General features: G+C 37.8%; 1 protein-coding gene across 1 annotated transcript in view; it reads left to right on the top strand.

Annotated features, from left to right (window-relative positions):
• Positions 1 to 20,334, top strand: part of SBF2 (SET binding factor 2) — a 205,505-nt gene that overhangs the window by 165,437 nt on the left and 19,734 nt on the right. Inside the window, exons 23-26 of the mRNA XM_024757008.1 lie at positions 236 to 420; positions 4,985 to 5,161; positions 7,643 to 7,744; positions 8,462 to 8,647. Of these exons, the coding sequence (XP_024612776.1) occupies positions 236 to 420; positions 4,985 to 5,161; positions 7,643 to 7,744; positions 8,462 to 8,647 (650 nt within the window). The remainder of the gene's footprint in view (positions 1 to 235; positions 421 to 4,984; positions 5,162 to 7,642; positions 7,745 to 8,461; positions 8,648 to 20,334) is intronic.

Consider the following 20,334-nt stretch of genomic DNA (forward strand, 5'->3'; position numbering starts at 1 on the left):
TGACTTGGGTGACTTATTAGGTTCCTCTGAGCCAAATGATTTTTGAAATACTATATTAATAATGCTTATATGATGCAAAAGTAAATGACAAATGACCAATATGATACATGATTACTTAGATGAATTAATTTGCTGTTACCTCTAAAACTGTACCCACAGAGCATGCATCTTTTCCCCTATTCAGTGTCATTCTCACATCAGATTATCTCACTCAATTGTTTTGACTTTTGTGAAGGTGTTTGGGCAAGTCTTCGCTCTAGCGCTCGCCTGATCAGCTCTCCAACATCCTTCGTTGATGTTGGCGCCCGGCTGGCAGGCAAGGATCACTCGACGTCCTTCAGTAACAGCACTTACCTGCAAAACCAGCTCTTGAAACGCCAAGCAGCCCTTTATATATTTGGTGAGAAGTCGCAGCTAAGGGTAAGATTTCTTTTTCTCACTTAGAAACTTCATGGATACATGAAGGCAGTGTATAAAACTTATTTCATAAACCAGCTTTCCTAGAAATTTGTTTTTTCCTTTTTGATGCATGGAGTCTTAACCTGGAGTTAATAATCTTTAAAAAAATTAGCTCATGTATATGTATACATGTATGTCTACCTGTACTTATGTAGATAGAGATACACATGCATATACACAATGCATATTTATTAGGCATGAAAACAAGTGCTTATTCATAATCATTTTTAAAATCAGCATAAATATCATGAATATTAGGGAGTGTACATTAAAAAAATAAGGCTTATCCAGGCTGCGTTTTTCCACTGTCTTAGTTCAGCTTCCATAGGAATCTGTGCCCATGGCAAAACAGATGTTTTTGTTCTTGTAAACCTATTGATAAAGCTACAGGAAGGAAGAGTGGAAAGAAGAGTATGGCACTGCATATGGAGGCAAGGGAAGGCCAAGGCTACACTTCTTAAGTTACATTCTTTAAGGGTTCTCAAGACTATATAGAGTGACACGTCCTAAGACATGTCAGAAAATGTAAGATATTAGCTGGTAATCAACTTTATTCTTACTTTTTTTTTTTTTTTTTTTTTGGCTGCATTGGGTCTTCGTTGCTGCCCGGGCTTTTTCTAGTTGAGACGAGTGGGGCCTACTCTTTATTGCGGTGCACAGGCTTCTCAATGCGGTGGCTTCCCTTGTTGCGGAGCACAGGCTCTAGGCGCACAGGCTTCAGTAGCTGTGGCTCACGGGCTCTAGAACACAGGCTCAGTAGTTGTGGCGCACGGGCTTAGTTGCTCTGCGGCATGTGGGATCTTCCCGGACCAGGGCTCAAACCGGTGTCCCCTGCATTGACAGGCGGATTCTTAATCACTGCGCCACCAGGGAAGCCCCTTTATTCTTACTTTTAAATTATTATGTTAAAGAGCTTCACTATGCTCAAGTCCCATAAATTGTAAAGATAGTCCCTATCTCCAAAAGCAACAATAATTCCTTGGGGTTTAATGTTTTTGCAGTTCACACATTACAGAATAAATTTCATTACTACTGACAGGTGTGTGGGAAATAAAAGTATTTGGGGTTTTTTGGGGGGGTTTGTTTTTGTTTTTTATTTTGACTGTGCTGGGTCTTCATTGCGGTACGCGGGCTTTTTGTTGTGGCGCACGGGCTTCTCTAGTTGTGGCGTGCGGGCTCAGTAGTAGCGGTGCGCAGACTTAGTTGCCCTGCAGCATGTGAGCTCTTAGTTCTGTGATCAGGGATCAAACCCGCGTCCCCTGTATTGGAAGACAGATTCTTAGCCACTGGACCACCAGGGAAGTCCCTAAAAGTATTTGTTAATTCAGAAATCCCCTCAAAGTTTAGTCCAGTGCCCCAGTGAGCACTGGACAATCTAGACAGACGTTCAGCTGAACTGTAAAATGGAGGCTGTGAGCAGGATCCCACATGCTTGGTCCTCAGGATGCCAGTGACTGAGTCAGCTCTTCAGTGGCAGTCTGGCTTTGCTAGCTCTTCTCCCACTGCCTGGACTACTGCAGTCACTTAGTCACCAAGCTTTAGGGTAGAGGGAATGAAACTGCTGGGTAACGCTCAATTTTTAAATATGCACACGTGTCTTCTGATACAGCAGATAATTTTATATCCAGAAAATAGTTGGGACATTTTTCAACAGTAGTCCAGGGATGCCTGCACAGCCTCGTTGGCACCAGTGTCTTTCCCAGAACACAGACTTTGCCCACTTCAGCACACCTCTTATTTATGATCTGAGTCACTCACCTCCCCAAGGTTTGTCTCCTGAATGCTCACCTCTGCTATTCCCTTTGCACATCAGTCCTCAGATAAGCTGTGTGATCATGCATATATGAGTAAGAAAGACTGACCAATTGGGACCCTGCCTCCTTTCCTCCCTCTCTCCCTCCCTCCTTTCTCTTTCTTTCTTTCATCAATAAAATACTATATTTTAAAAACATAATTCCAAACATAATTTCTGGCACAATAGTTATTAGGATTTTTGTATATTCCTTCACATTTTGCTTTTTATTAATTCAACTGTGTCTGTAGAGTATGGGTGCATATCTGTCTGACGTGTGCCATAGTCTAGCCAGCACAGTGCTGCCTAGTTGCAGCTCCACACCTTTTTATCCCAACAAAGGAAACATAGGAAAGCAAATAAGTGAGAGTGACTCATTCTAAACAATCTGGAATTGCCCTTATTTACCTTTTTTAATTCACATACTTTAATATCTTATACTTAGTAACAAATTCTTCATAATCTTAACTGTGTCGAACACGATGGTTGATAACTCCTGCTTTATAAGGTAGGTATACCTAGCTCAAGTATTGTTGGGAAATGGAAAGGAATCTAGTTTTTCTGAAAAGTAAACTATTTTTATATGTTTTTTAAAAAAACCAATATGACACGACACTGTAAGTCAATTTTCCAATGAAAATTTTTAAAAATAAAGTAGATAACCAACAAGGGCCTACTGTATAGCACAGTGAACTATACTCAGGAATATAAATGTCTAAATGTCTTGGTAAATATATCTGGATTGTAATAATATGTTTTGAATTGCATAGAACGTTTAAAGCAAAAAAAGATTTTAAAAAAAACTAACAGAAAAGAACATGTTCTCATAGTGCTAAGTTCTTTATCTCAAGCCATCTTTCCATGTTGTATAATAGATTTCATATTTATTTTAATCACTGCATAACTTTTGTTTTAAACATTCAGTCCGTTTTTTAATATTTATTTTATTTTTATTTATTTTTATTTTTCGGCTGTGTCTGGTCTTCATCATGGCATGTGGGATCTTCATTGCAGCATGAGGGATCTTTTTGGCGTGGCACGCAGGCTTCTCTCTAGTTGTGACGTGTGGGTTTTCTCTCTCTAGTTGTGGCACGTGGGCTCCAGAGCGCATGGGCTCTGTAGTTGTGGCACGCGGGCTCCAGAGCACATAGGTTCTGTAGTTTGTGGCACGCAGGCTCTCTAGTTGAGGTGCACAGGCTCAACAGTTGTGGCGCGCGGGCTTAGTTGCCCCGCAGCATGTGGGATCTTAGTTCCCCTACCAGGGATCATCCCGCATCCCCTGCATCGGAAGGTGGATTCTTTACCACTGGACCACCAGGGAAGTCCCATAACTTTCTGTTTTGTTGGATGTTTCGGTTTCTTTCTTTATCATCTATATGTAAAATTGCAGTCACATTTTCAAGCATATAGCTTTTTATTTTTATTTTTTATTGAGATACAATCCACTAGAGGATTTTTTCCTACATTTTAGATGATTTCTTTAGGCTAGCTTCCTAAAAGCGGAATTACTAAGACAAAGAAACTTTTTTTTTTCCTTAATATACATTGGTAATGCTGTTTAAGAAAAAAAACTTGGGGGTTTTTACTTTTTATTTTGAAACTTTAATAGGCCTTTAAAAAATAAAGTAACCAATATAAGACATGAAACAGACCCAATATATAAGTCTTTGGCAGCAATTTTTTTTAATTGTGGTAAAATACAAATAACATAAAATTTACCATCTTAACATGTATAGTTCAGCAGTGCTAAGTACATTCATATTATTGTACAGCCAATCTCCAAAAAGCAGTTTACTCTTAGAAAAGCAGATGATCCAGTAGAGTAATTTGGGCAGAATGTGAAGAAAGTGAAAAGAACATGAGAAAATTATTCATTCTTTGGCGTAAGAAGTTAGAGAACTTTTAAATCGTCTTCAGAAGTAGGCAACTAGATTATCAAAATAAACTATTTCAATGGGCCACCAATTTAGCATTCTTTAGTTAAAATTGCAAACTCACATAGAAAAAATTCCATATGGATTAAAAATATAAATGATAAAAATACTGAAACAAAGATTGATATATGTCATACTGAGTGAAAAATAGTCCAAAAGTTAGAAATCAACAAAGCCTTTCATGTTTTACTGTATATATATATTTTTATTATTGGCTTTAAAAGAATACAATATTAGTAGTCGTAGGGCAGTGAGATAGTGATTTTTATATTCTTCTCAGTGTTTATCTCTGTTTTTTTCATTTTCACAATGACTATGTTTTACTTGCATAATAAGAAACAAATGTTATGTCTATAAACTTGAATTTGTAGAGCTCTGGAACCTCAACAGCATATTACCTTTTAATTATAATTCACATCTTGGGGAAACTTAGTTTACAGTTTTAGATTAATCACGCTGTCATGCGTCATTGGTTCCTCCTTAGACCTCCAGGTTCATGGCCTTGTAAGTAGCTTATATTTGGTCCTATAAGCTCCATCAGGTTCCAGTCTACTAGTAGCCTCTTCAAGTTCTCAGAATGACAGCAAGCTAAGTCAAACCACTAGACTTTACGGAATGGCTCTTTCCAGCAATACTGACACATTAGCGAAAAATGATTGACTTTCTTGATCCACTGCAGCCCCTGCAGCTCTTTGGCCTCAACTAACTGTATATCACTAAGCATTACCCTGTTGAAAAACATTGTTTTTTTACCTATAACACGTCGTCTGCCTAATTCTCTCTGCATCTTCATCCACAGAACTTCAAGTTAGAATTTGCTTTAAATTGTGAGTTTGTTCCTGTTGAATTTCATGACATCCGACAAGTGAAAGCCAGTTTTAAAAAACTGATGAGAGCTTGTGTCCCAAGCACCATCCCTACTGACTCAGAAGTGACCTTCCTGAGAGCCCTGGGAGACTCTGAGTGGTTCCCACAGGTAATGTCTGGAGCAGCTTATCTTATAACTCAAGGAAAGAGAGGCCCAAGTGGGTATACAGAATTGATATTTGAGGAAAAAAATATTGTGTTCCCCACTACCTGACATTCTCCCTTGATTGTGTGCCCTCTGTAAAGGCCTTTCAGTTCCAGGGAACCATGTGATATAGGAAATGAAGGGGTAGAATTCTCCATCCCTGGGTTTTTCTCTCTCTGTTGTTGAAACTTGCTTGGTCTCCATAGGATGCTAAGAAGGAGATTATTATTTTTAGATGGAAACTTTTTGATATACAACAAATTTAAACAACATGTATTTTTAGGGCTCCTGCTCTGTTACTGACAGAGTGAGGATCCAGGACAGGATGTGATTTCTTGGTGACTCCAAGGGGCTTTTCCTCTTACTTTCTCGCTTTCTATTTGTCTCTGCCTGTTCTGTGTCTCTGGATTGTGGCTTCACTCCCAAGCCAGCCCAACAAAGGCACATTGGTTGCCCTGAAGCCTACCTAAGGTTTAGGAAAAACCACATATCCTTCCTTCAGCTAAGTCAAGCTTGGGATGTTTTTAATTGAACGCTTATTGAGAAATTAAGGAGAAATAGGTATGCCAGCACACCTAACCCACATTTCTTCCAAACCACAGAAGGAAAGGTATTTATGACATGCATGTTTTAGACACTGATGCAGATATTTGGCCAAGACCTCTCTGCAATACAGCCTTCAGCCTTGTCTTTAGGCCCCTGGTGCTATGTCCATTATTCCTTCTCCCCCTGTAGGAGCACCCAGCCCCCCTATCCCCTGTCCACATTGACCTCCAAGCCTCCCGCCTCTCTTTTTTTTCTTTTCTCCTGCTTCTCTTGAGGAGGAAAAAGGGTTGTTTCCCACAGTACATTGGACTAAAAAGAAAAAAAAAGCCAGGAAATGATGTAAGTACCCAAGGCAGTGACTATTCTCAAGGGTACTTACTTAAACTCTAGGAAAACAGCCACATATACAATTAGCTATTATATGAGGCTGTGATAATTACTGTTAAGGCAATTCAGGATACTTTGAGTACCCATGGAAGGAGCTGATCAATACTCCCTGCTGTCCCTAAGTTATAAGCCCCAGCCCCAAAGTGTTCCTACCACTCAACCTATCCATCTATGTTTCTCCTATTCTGTGTTCTACTCCTTACTTCAAAGTGGATTCATATCAGAAGTTACGGACTAAAAACAATGGAAAACATTGCCCCACTTGGGATATTGGCAGTTTAAAAGTTAACTCAGAGCACATGCTAAGCCCAAGAGAATTCAGGCCTGGTAATAGTTGTGTTATAGGAACAGTGAGCGAGGACCTTCCCATTCTTGAAGAGGACATGTGCCTTGTTCCTGTGTTTAAAATAGCCTAGCTCTGGGATGAACTGAGAGAGTGACTTGGACTTATATATACTACCAAATGTAAAATAGATAGCTAGTAGGAAGCAGCTGCATAGCACAGGGAGATCAGCTTGGTGCTCTGTGACCACCTAGAGGGGTGGGATAGGGAGGGTGGGAGGGAGACGCAAGAGGGAAGAGATATGGGGATGTATGTATATGTATAGCTGATTCACTTTGTTATAAAGCAGAAACTAACACACCATTGTAAAGCAATCATACTCCAGTAAAGACGTTAAAAAAATAATTTTAAAAAATAGCCTAGCTCTGTTTAAAATATGGGGGTGGGAGTGTTTTGTTTTAGTTCAGAGTTGGATTCATTCTACAAGTTATGTCAAGTAATGTTTAAAATTTTTTTTAAACCAGAATGTTACACATTTAGTTTTGAAATCTATATGCTTTGCTCATACCCTAATTGTTCATTAGGGACTTGGAGTCAGTTGTCTTGGCTTAAAAAGCTGAGCACAAATAAAAGTTTTCTTCCCATTTAATACACAGTACAAATACTTTAGTATAGAATTCATATTTGATAGAAGCAATATCTTTTGTAATTTCTCTGGGGAGATGCATTATATATATTTTGTAATATTTTTCTTTCTCCTGAGATTTTTTTTTTGTAGGTATATTTTCTCTAATATTAGAGGGTTTTAAAATGAAAAAAAGTACACAATTCAGTACTTTTTAGTATATTTACAAAGTTGTGCAGCCGTCGGAAATAGAACTCACTATATCACATAAGAACCAATTTTAAATCTAATAACTATGTTGCGAGGGCCACATAGAACCTCACTCTTTTCCACTGGAAAGAATTATAGCTCTTCCGCTTTGAGGGGAATCTTGTAAGGTCAGTTTATTTCATTAAGTATCACTTGAACACATTGTTTTAAAATGTGTCATTGCTTAATCTTGATTTTGACAAAGAACTTTAAGTATTTAAAATTCATGAGATTCTTTTGTCCAAATATTTTAATCCCTAACTTGTTTGATTATCTAAGGTTGGTAGCAAGTCTGTCTGTTCTTGGTGCTCAGAAAGCACTTGGTCTAACTGTGGCCTCCGTTCTTATCCTTTAGCTTCACAGGGTACTGCAGCTTGCGTTGGTTGTATCAGAAGTACTTGAGAATGGTTCCTCAGTTTGGGTGTGTTTGGAAGAAGGCTGGGACATCACTGCACAAGTAAATGATTAAAACATATTTTCAGATATCTAATTTTATATTTGTATTTTAATTCAGTTATTTTAAAATTCTGCAGATGAATCTTGTGTATAATGACTAATGTGTTTATGGACAGAGGAAGTCCTCTGTTAAACACCACCTGGTATCCATCAAAAAGCTCTGTGCCGTGAGTTTCCAGGCCCTACAGAGCCTGGAGCTCTGGCTCAGGGCATCAGGCTCCCACACCACAGAAGCATCATGCAAGCATGACCAGTGGTGTAGAACATGGACCATCCTTCCCATGTTTTGTCAGTCCTTTCTCTGTCTCTGTAAGCCCCTTCTTTACTCACTCCAGAGTGAAAAGGAAAAGTACGAGTATAATCTACAGTAAAGCATTAATCTACATCTGCCAAAAAGTAGATGTAGGTTTGAACTGATCCTCTGACCTTATTAATTAACCTAGGAGAAGGCCACAGTCAGCAAACCGGCCAGGCAAGGATTAAATTCTTAATTCTCCTCTGAAGGAAAATGTAGCCAAAATGAATTTGAGTCTCAGTTTTTAATGGAAAGTTTGTAGAATTAATTCACTTAGCTGTTCTGGAGCAGTTAGTGAACAAATTTGCCATCCAGGTAACTTCGCTTGTTAATTAGCTGTCATCAAAAGGAAGTGCTTTGTCTTAGAAGCAGGAATTTTTCAGGACTGAAAGTAATGAAGTATCCAACCTGCTTGTACCCTAGGTGACCTCCCTGGTTCAGTTACTCAGTGACCCCTTTTATAGGACACTTGAAGGCTTCCGGATGCTGGTCGAAAAAGAGTGGCTCTCTTTTGGCCATAAATTCAGTCAGCGGAGCAGCTTGACCCTCAGCTGTCAGGGCAGTGGTTTCACTCCAGTCTTCCTACAGTTCTTAGATTGTGTACACCAGGTAAGTAGAGCAAGCTTAAATCGACTTGATACGAGAGAAAGAAAAGACCTAGCATTTACTGAGCATTGCATTGCTGTGCCAGGTACCTTTATGTCACAGCTCTGATGGACTCAGCCGTAAGACTTGCTAAAATCTCAGCAGTAGATTCCTGGAAATGGAAAAGAAAAAACTAGTTGGTTTCTGAAACTAGGCTAGCTGAGCTGGCTGTCGAGCTGGCTCCCAAGTGAAGCGGGCAGCACTCTAAATTACCATCTAATGTAACGGAGCAAAGTTGGCTTGTTCTCGAAGAAGGTTTGATCTAGTGTAGAACAGTAAAACTCTCTAGGTGTTGGCCAAGCCTGAAATCCAGCACGTGGTCTTCCCATTTGGGGAGGACCCTACTTTATGCCTGAAAATATAGGAGGTAGAGCTAAACCCCTAGAGAAAGAATCAGGGCCCAACCAGGCAAGCCTCTGAGGTTGAGAACAATGGCTTAGTTCTACTGGGTGGCATAATCAGGGCTAATCAAGAGACCAGACAGAGGGCTTCCCTGGTGGCGCAGTGGTTAAGAATCTGCCTGCCAAGGCAGGGGACACGGGTTCCATCCCTGGTCCGGGAAGATTCCACATGCTGCGGAGCAACTAAGCCCGTGAGCCACAACTACTGATGCCCGTGCACCTAGAGCCCGTGCTCCGCAACAAGAGAAGCCACTGCAATGAGAAGCCTGCGCACCGCAACGAAGAGTAGCCCCCCCGCTCACCGCAACTAGAGAAAGCCCGCGTGCGGCAACGAAGACCCAATGCAGCCAAAAATAAATAAATAAAATAAATTTATTTTTTAAAAAAGGGACCAGACAGAAACCCAGGTATATAATCCAGTCAAACCCAGTAGGAGCTGGGAGTGGGGGAGATGTGAATGCTCTGGGCTCCCTCTTACCTTCATCTCAGGCCTTGGTCAGTATTGGGCTTGAGAATTGGATGGCACTGGGTTTACAAGTTGAAGGCATTGGCACCAGTGGCTAAAATGGCCTAGAAAAAGTAAGGTTGACACTTTTAGCCTGTTTCATCTGCACCACAACAGTGAATGGGTTCTGGCATGTCAAACATATTTGTCAGAACAGTGATCCTCTTTGAACTTGAAATACATTGGCCTCAAGTATCTGTTGGAAAGAAAAGTAAAAATGTTTTTAGGAACCAGTATTGGAACTAGATCATCTTATGTATGGTTATGTTTTGTTTTTTATTCCATTAATCACTTGATCAGCTTTATCAATTCACTTCATAATTTTTTAAAAAATGTATTTAAAGTGTATAATTCAGTAGTTTTTAGTATATTCAGAGTTGTGCAATTACCACAAGCAATTTCAGATTATTTTATCACCCCAAAACAAACTCCATACCCATTAGCAGTGACTTTTCCATCTACCCCATCCCCTACATACACAAACACTGGAGGTTATGTTTTTGATTGCTCCTATCAGCTTCTTAAAGAAAAGACCTATTGAATAATTTTAGTTGATTTGAGTAGTATCTGGAGAAGCTGGTCACAAGGTTGAGCTTATACTTTTAAACTCTTTGCAGCAAATTATATATTTGCTTCCTGTTTGAATATTAGCTTTTTTATTCAGACGTCTTACGACAAGTACATGAGGGAGAAGTTTGAAGCCCATTGTCTCTGAAACAGAAAGCTTAACTGAGACTAAAGGGGAGGAGCAAGCATTTTTTCTCACTTCTGGATAGCTGAACGCATAAGAGTTCTTCATGAAAGCACTTCTTATCCTGCACATTGTCTTATTATGCTATGCACAAGCTATTTCCTGCCTTCATGCCTATATCCCACTACCATCTGCAGTCATCATTACTGATATTTCTTGACCGCTTACCATGCACCAGGCACTGTTCTCAGCACTATATTTTATTCCATGATTCTAAGTAATCTTTCTTTGAACCTTTTCCTGGCCCCTTCATTTGTATTCTTATGAACCGTGTACAGACTTCTTCGGTAGCATCTGTACACTAGCATCTTTCTATTTGTACGTGTCTGTTGCTTCCTACTTAGACTGAGAATTCTTGGGAGAAGGGTCTATGTTATATTAATCTTCATATCCCTAATATCTAATGCAATTATAATTTTAGTCTCTGGAATGTAGTAGACCCTCAATAAATATGTATAAATGAAAATTTGAATGACCACCTGGTTCAGCCTTGTTGAGGCTCTCACCACCCTTCATCAAGACCATCTAGGATGTCCTGAGTTGCTAATAACATCTTCTGAATGCTCAGATATGAAGCTGTTACTCTCTTTTACAAAAAACCTTTAAAGCAGACAAACAAAAACTTTCAGTGGCTCTACATTTCTTAAAGAATTACTCTTCCTCACATCCAATTTGAATATAATAATGTCAAAATTTCACTTGAAAGGTTCTTAAGCCTCCTCACTGGACGCCTCTGTTGTCTTAATAAGTACACTCAACCAATTTTACCCCTGCATTGAAATAATATCACTCTTGGGCTTCCCTGGTGGCACAGTGGTGGAGAATCCGCCTGCCAGTGCAGGGGACATGGGTTCGATCCCTGGAAGAAGAAGTAGTCCGGGAAGATCCCACATGCCGCAGAGCAACTAAGCCCGTGTGCCACAACTACTGAGCCTGTGCTCTAGAGCCCGTGAGCCACAACTACTGAGCCCATGTGCCATAACTACTGAAGCCCGCACGCCTAGAGCCCATGCTCCACAACGAGAGAAGCCACTGCAATGAGAAGCCCAAGCATCACACCAAGGAGTAGCCCCCACTCGTGCAACTAGAGAAAGCCCGTGCACAGCAATGAAGACCCAACACAGCCAAAAATAAATAAATAAAATAAATAAATTTATAAAAAGAAAAAAAAAATCACTATGCAGTTGAATACCAGATGAAGCAGTTGACTTGCTTTTAATGTCTTTGGCGTATAAAAGTGGATATCTTTAAAAATTAAAATCACAATCTTCATAATGTGGTGTTCACACTTAAAGAACATATAGGGATTAAAAAAACAAAAAAATCAAACCAAGAGCTGGTTCTTTTAAAGGGTAAACAAAATTGACAAACCTGGCCAGGCTCACCAAGAAGAAGAGAGAGAGAACCCAAAGAGAAAAAAGAAATGAAAAAGGAGAAATCTCAACTGATATCACAGAAATGCAAAAAAACATAAGAGAATTCTATGAACAATCATATGCCAACAAATTTGACAACCTAGAAGAAATGGACAACTTTCTAGAAACATACAGCCCACCTAAATTGAATCAAGAAGAAATAGATAATTTGAACAGACTGATCACTAGAAGTGAAATAGAATCTGTAATTTAAAAAATCTCCCTGCAAACAAAAGGCCAGGACCAGATAGCTTCACAGGCAAATTCTACCAAACATACAAAGAAGAACTCATACGGATTCTTCTCAAACTCTTCCAAAAGACTGAAGAGAAGGGAACACTCCCAAAGACATTCTATGATGCCACCATCACCCTGATACCAAAACCAGACAAAGATCCCACCAAAAAAGAAAGTTACAGGCCAATATCTTTGATGAATATAGATGCAAAAATTCTCAACAAAATATTAGGAAACCAAATCCAACACATAAAAAAGATCATACACCACAACCAAGTGAGGTTCATCACACGTTCACAAGGATGGGTCAACATATGCAAATCAATCAGTGTAATACACCACATTAAGAAAAGTCAAAAACCACATGATCATCTCAATGGATGCAGAAAAGGCATTTGACAAAATTCAACATCCATTCATGATAAAAACTCTTACCAAAGTAGGTAAACAGGGAACATATCTCAACATAATGAAAGGTATTTATGACAAACCCACAGCCAATGTAATACTCAATGGTGAAAAGCTGAAAGCCTTCCTACTAAAATCTGGAACAAGACAAGGATGCCCACTCTCACCCCTTCTATTCAACATAGTATTGGAAGTCCTAGCCACAGCAATCAGACAAGAAAAAGAAATAAAACATATTCAAATTAGAAGGGAAGAGGTAAAATTGTCACTATATGTGGATGACGTGATACTATATATAGAAAACCCTAAGGATTCCACACAAAAACTACTAGATCTAATAAATGAATTCAGCAAAGTAGGAGGATACAAGATTAACATTCAGAAATCAGTTGTATTTCTTTAACTATGAAATAGAAAGGGAATGTAAAAAAAAGTACCTTTTAAAATTGCACCATTTAAAATTGCACCAAAAAAAAAAAAAAAACCTAGGAATAAACTTGACCAAGGAGGTGAAAGACTTTTACACTGAGAACTATAAAACATTAATAAAGGAAATTAAGGAGGACTCAAAGAAATGGAAAGATATCCCATGCTCTTGGGTTGGAAGAATTAATATTGTTAAAATGGCAATACTACCCAAAGCAACCTACAGATTTATGCAATCCCTATCAAATTACCCATGACATTTTTTACACAACTAGAAATGATCCAAAAATTTATATGGAACCATAAAAGACCCAGAATTGCCAAAGCAATTCTGAGGAAAAAAAAACAAAGCAGGAGGCATAATTGTCCCAGACTTCAGACAATACTACAAAGCTGCAGTAATCAAAACAGTGTGGAATGAGAGGAATGGCAGGTAAAGTCACCCATGTAGACTTTTTTTTAATAAGAATTAAACTGAATCCATGTCAACTTTTTTTTTTTTTTTTTTTTGCCACACTGCTTTGTTTGCAGGTTCTTAGTTCCCTTACCAGGGATTGAACCCAGGTCCTTGGTAGTGAAGCACGGATGGAGTCCTAACCACTGGACTGCCAGGGAATTCCCATGTCAACTTTTTTAAACGAATTAAACTGAGAATAGGACACTTGTTTACAAACTTCTTTACTGAGTATTTTAAGATATCATCCATAGGCATTTGAAAATATCCATATTTTTGGTTTCACATATTTTTATCCTAAAATTAACTTAAACCTTTTTTATGGCTGAAATAAAAGTTTGTAACTGTCCCTTTTTCATATAATATGTTGAGGTAACATCCTCAGATTTCAAAGGGTGAAATAAAGTTTAAAGGAAGTAAGTTTAACTGCTGTTTCCACAAATGAGGGATTAAAACTCTAATGACAACTTCCCCCACAGAAAACAATTATAAAATGAGACATGGGGAAAGGAAACTTTTCAACAAACGGTATTGGAATAACTGTATATCTATATAAAAAAGTATGAACCCTGACCTTTACATCATTCACAGAAATTTACCTGAAATGGATCATAGATGTAAATGGCTAAAGGAAATTATTCAAGCAGAAAATAAATGATAAAAGAAGGAATCTTGGGATATCAGGAAGGAAAAAAGAACAACAGAAAGTAAAATATGGATAAATACAATAACTTTTCTCCTCCTCTTCAGTTTTCTAAATTGATGGTTGAAGCAAAAATTATAACAGTTTTTGATGTTCTCAATATATGTAGAGGAAATAGTTAAGACAATTATAAGTGGGGGAGCACAAAGGGATGTAAAGGGAAGTAAGGTTTCTACACTTCACTAAAATGTCAACACCAGTCAACCGTAACAAGATATGTAATGTAATACCCAGAACGACCACTAAAAAAGCTACATAAAGACATACACTCAAAAACACTATAGATAAATCAAAATAAAATTCTAAAAAATGTTCAGGTAATCCACAGAAGGCAGGGAAAAGAAAACAGAAAGAAAAAAAATAGAACAAACTGAAGACAAAAAGTAAAATGACAGACTTCAGCCCTAACATACCAATAATTGCATTAAAAATGGAAATGGTCTAAATAAAACATGACGTAACAGTATGCTTTTTATAAGAAACTTGGTTCAAATATGAAAGTATTGTTATAGAAGTTGTATTTATAATAGCCAGAAATTGCAGGAGGGAGGGGACAAAATGTCCTGAAACAGGTAAATGGCTAAACAAACTGGTGCATCCATACCATGGAACACTACTCAGCAATGAAAAGGGGTGAGCTGCTGATACAAGCGACAATTTGAATGGATCTCAAGAGCATGATGTTGAGTGAAGAAAACGCAATCTCCAGTGGTCACATACTGTATGATTCCATTTATATAACATTCTCAAAATGACACGATTATAGAGATAGAGAATAAATTATTGGTTGTGCGGGTTTGGAGATAGTGGGGGAGGGGAATGGGTGTGACTATAAAGGGGTAGCATGAAAAACAAACCAATTGTCCATCAGCTGGTGAACAGATGAACAAATTCTGGTACATGCATGCAATGGAATACTACTCAGCAAGCAAAAGGAATGAAATGTTAATATACACAACAATATGGATGAGTCTTAAAATCATGATCAATGAAAAAAGTCAGATAAATCTCATCATAAGGGACTTCCCTGGTGGCACAGTGGTTAAGAATCCGCCTGCCAATGCAGGGGACACAGGTTCAAGCCCTGGTCCAGGAAGATCCCACGTGCCATGGAGCAGCTAACCCCATGTGCCACAACTTCTGAGCCTGTGCTCTAGAGCCCGGGAGCCACAATTACTGAGCCTGAGTGCCACAACTACTGAAGCCTGTGCGCCTAGAGCCTGTGCTCCACAACGAGAGAAGCCACGGCAATGAGAAGCCCACTCACCACAACGAAGAGTAGTCCCCGCTCACCGCAACTAGAGAAAGCCTGCACGTAGCAATGAAGACACAATGCAGCCAAAAATAAATAAATAAATTTATAAAATGAAAGAAAAAATCTCATCACAAGGAGAAAATTTTTTTTCTTTTTATTTATATGAGATGGTGGATGTTAACTAAACCTATTGTGGTCATCATTTCACAGTATATGTAATTCAAACGATCATGCTGTAGCGTTAAACCTATGCAGTGATGTATGTCAATTATTTCTCAATAAAAATGGGGGAAATGGGTAAAAAAGACTACAGACCACACAATATATGATTTCATTTATAGGAAACCCTACAAAAGGCAAAATGGTAGTGGTAGAAGATCAGTGGTTACCTGGTACCAGTGGTCAGGGGAGGGGGTCGACTTCGAAAGGACATGAGCAAACTTTATAGGATGAGGAAACTGTTCTGTATCCTCACTGTGGTGGTGGTTATACAAATGTGTAACCAAATGAACAGTGACCAAAACTAATCAATCTGTAGGCTTAAAATAGGGAAATTTTAGTATATTTAAATTATACTTCACTGAATATGAAAAATTTTTTTAATTAGTAAGTCCAACTTCTTAGTAAACTGGAGTTCTAAGGAAAAAAAAAAACCAGCAGCTCTCTAGTTTCTCTAGAGAAAAATTTGCCATTGTGATACCTAGAAAGTACTTATAACCCTGGCTGTCTGGTCCAGGGAAATCCCAGTTAAGTGTGCAGAGTTTTACTTTTTCTGTACTGTTTTCAGTCTCATCATTAAGCCAGTTGTGCATGGTGTTCCCAAGTCCAGAACTTATCAAGTTTTGTTTTTCCAGAGAACAAACCTCTAATCTCTTGCTTGCAAGAAGGTAGTCATGAGGCAGGAAAGGCTACATGAGATAGGAAAGGAACCTGGAGGTCTCACCACTGCCTCTCTAGACTTAAAACTAGTTCTCATTTTTAGCCCCCCTTTTCCTCCTATATAGGACTTGGGCCTCTGAGTCCTGAGCCTTTCTGGGTTTACAGGGCAAACTGTTACCTTTTCAAATCATTTTCATCCCAGTGTAGCTTCTCATCTCCTGTCATTTTCTGCTATTCTTCCTTCTGTTTTCCATCTTTCTGAATTTTCTTGGCCTGCTACTGTCTCCCCTCCCTTTCTCCCCACCTCATTTTCAACTTTTACCTTTCAAAAATTCCTTTCCTTTAATTGAGGGAGAGTTGCTGGGAACTGAGTTTGTATGGCTGAATTTGGCTTAAGTTAAATACAGTATTAAATGTGTTAAATACCCATATTCAACTTGCAGAATTCTGCATACCTAAATATTAGAGTCAGCAAAAGAATCTACTCACAATCAGTAAGAAATTTCAGTTCTGAAACTGAAAACAAAAGTTGACTTTTAATGAAAACTCAATTATTTGTAAGTGAATGCTTCACAGACTGTAGAAAATAATATTGTTCCGGGTCTGAAGACCCCTTGTATGATTTCAAATCTGGTCATACTACATTAAAAAAATAAAATAAAATATAAATTTTTAAAACTTTGTCTGAACCCTTCAACTTAATACTCTCACACATAATAACCTAAGTTCAGGCAAGTCATGGCAAAGTGAGTGTATGACATTAATTGCAGTATTTAAAGAATGCTTGGCTATGATAGGTGTCAGTTTTGGTGAAGTAGATTATTTTGTGCTGAAAAGGGACAATTTATTCATTCAAAAACAGAAGACTATAGTTAACAAATAGAGCTTTTGATTCTTGCTGACTTAATTATAAGGTAGCGTTTCATCATCTCCTACATAGTGGTTTTAGGCATTAGAAAATGCCTTCTTCGAATACCTTTCAAGTGAACACTAATGCTTTACATGACTCTGGCTTTTGCCAGACAGTTCGAATTAGTGCTATCCTCAGTCTCTCAGGAGCACAAAACAGAGCCAAGCCTCAACAACATTTTAAAAAATAAGTGCAAAATTATGCAGCAGCTAGCAAAACTTCCCCAGGTGGAATGTGTTCCCTGCTTATTAACCTTTTCTAACATGCCGAATGCCAAAAGGCAGTCCATGGACGTATGCCTAGACTTGCCCATTAGTACTAATAGAGTTACAAAGAAAACAGATGAAGCGCTGATCTCAAATTAGAACTGCCTCATCATATAAAAAGCCATTGTTTGTGCCAGTGTATCCAGGTGTCAGATGAATTATAAATGCTAGATCACAGTTTCATAATAGCAACATCTGGCAGATTTTTTGTTGCTTCTAAAAGAAATTGGCTTAGCTCAAATGATATCATTACAGGATGCTTCCTTTTCTTAAAATAGTTGAACCAAATTCAGAAGGAAAATACATCCAAATACAAAAAAAAATTTTTTTTACCTAAAATTTCTTTTTAAAATATAATACTAAGGGAAAAGATATGTATAATATGAATGAAAGCATGACGTATACAAAAGCATCTCCTTTATTCCAGCATTAGAGTAAATCTTTGAGTGCGTCTTAGAACTTTCTCATTATTTGCTACTTTGAGAAAAGCAAGTAACAGTTATAACTTTGCGTTTGAAGTTTATTCAAATTGTAAATTGACTCACTCTGGTCTGGCTTTGTGGTATGATTCTCCCTACAGTTACCATATGCCAGCACTATGCTAGGTCCTATTCCAAAGAGAAAACCTATTTGCCTTTTAAAGATATGAGCTTTCCCTGTGAGTGCATGTGTGAGGAGCTAAGTCGCCCTCACATAGGTCTATTACTCTAAAATTTATCCATGCATATTGGCAAAATAACTGCAGTTAATTGATTCATGGTGTATTCAAGAGTTTCTGGTGTCTGCCTGCTTCCCAGTCAACTGAAAATTGGCAAAAGTTGACACACTCCAAGCTGATTTATAATAAAGCAACTTCACATTAAAGCTTTTAATATTTGAGCCCATAAAGTAAGTCTGAGTTTGCCTATCAGTCTCATTTACTAATTTTTGATCTTTAACAAATTATTCAGCCTCTCTGTGCTTCAATTTCTTTATATATGTATATATCTCAGAAGGATTAAAAATCTTATGTGAAGTGATTGGCACAGTACAGAAGGTATACAATTAATGTTTATTAAATCTTAATCTGTGAAATAACAAAAACTAGTGTTAGCTACCTGTTTTTCTAGGGTGTGTCTAACATACCCATAATTTTTTAAATGTTGATACCATTAAATATAGGGTCTCTTGTAGCTTAATATTTCTAATTCCTGAAAGCAAAATCCAGTTTTAACTTATATTTTATTCCCAAAATGTTGATCTTTCCTGGGATTTGAGTCATAGCTTATTTTTATGGGCCTTTAAATTTTACAAAGTACTTAATGGCATATGGGCAAAAAATAAGATCCTATAAATTCATATTTCTCCAAATTCCATTTCAGATTCTCTTCCTATAAATAAGTGAAATTGGCAGATTTTACTCCATAATGGAAAACAAAATGCCTCAAACAGCTTAGTCTTAGTATTTTAAATCTGTATATTTTTTCTCTTCATCAAGATAAATGCAAAATTATTTTGAACAACAGAATCCAGATGATGACTGAAAGAGGCCTAAAACTCTATTCATCAGCATATTTGGGGAAATGCTCACATAGAATTAATTTATAGGCTGAGATGCCTGTCATTCCCAATTCTACATAATACAATAAGGCTACATTTATTTGAAACAGACTTGCCTTTAGGCCCCCCAGATCTTGTGACCAAGAAGAAAACTAATGAAACCAAAAGCTTTTGTTTGAAAAGATCAATAAAATTAATAAACCTCTAGCCAGACTGATCAAAGAAAAGACACAAATTACCAATATTATAAATGAGAATGATAACATCCCTACAGATTCTACAGATATTAAAAGGACCATAAGGGAATATTGTGAACAATTTTGCATCAATAAAATTAAAAATTTAGTTGAAATGGACAAATGCCTTGAAAGACACAAACTACCCCACTCACTCAAGAAGAAATACATAACTTGAATATGTTTATGTCTATTAAGGAAATTGAAATTGTAGTTAAAATCTTTCCACACTGAAAACTTCAGGCCTAGGTGGCTTCACTGGTAAATTCTACCAAGTATTTAAGGAAGAAATAATAGCAGTTCTACAAAAACTCTTAACAGAAAATTTAAGCAAAGGGAGTACTTCCCAACTCAGTCTATGAGGCCAGCATTACCCAAGTCTGACAAAGACAGGAAAAGAAAACTATAGATCAGTATCCCTGATGATCATAGATTCAAATTTTCTAAACAAAATTTCAGCAAATCAAATTCAACAATATATTTAAAAGGTAATATACCATGGTCAAATGGGGTTTATTCCAGGAATGCACAGTCAGTTTCACATTTGAAATCAATCAGTGTAACTCACCATATTAAGGAACTTTAAAAAAACCATACATCATCTCAATAGATGCAGAAAAAGCATTTGACAAAATATAATATCCATTCCTTGTGAAAATTCTCAGGAATCTTCTCAAACTAAAAATAGTATCTATTAAAAAAGAAGTACAGCTAACATCATACTTAATAATGAAAGACTGAACACTTTCCTCCTAAGATCAGGAACAAGACATGAATGCCTGCTTCACCACCTCTATTCAACATTGTACTAAAGGTCATAGCCATGCAATAAGGCAAGAAAATGGTAATAATAAAGACATTCATGGGACTTCCCTGGTGGTCCAGTGGGTAAGACTCCATGATCGCAATGCAGGGGGCGCAGGTTTCATTCCTGGTCGGGGAACTAGATCTCACATGCTGCAACTAAGAGTCTGCGTGCCACAACTAAGAAGTCCGCATGCCACAACTAAGAGTCCACATGCCACAGTGAAGATCCCTTGTGCCACGACTAAGACCTGGCACAGCCAAAATAAATTTTTTTTTTAATTAAATTGAACATTTGGGGAAAAAAATTAAATGATTTTAAAAAGACATCCATGCTAGAAAGGGAGAAGTAAAACTATCTTTATTCACAAATAACATCATGGTCCATGGAATCTATCCGTGCCCCCCCAAAAAAAGAAAAAAAGCTACTAGAATAAATGAGTTTAGCAAGGCTGCAGAATA

This window comes from Neophocaena asiaeorientalis, unplaced genomic scaffold (assembly GCF_003031525.2).
Source record: "Neophocaena asiaeorientalis asiaeorientalis breed wild unplaced genomic scaffold, Neophocaena_asiaeorientalis_V1.1 scaffold504, whole genome shotgun sequence".
NCBI lineage: Eukaryota > Metazoa > Chordata > Mammalia > Artiodactyla > Phocoenidae > Neophocaena > Neophocaena asiaeorientalis.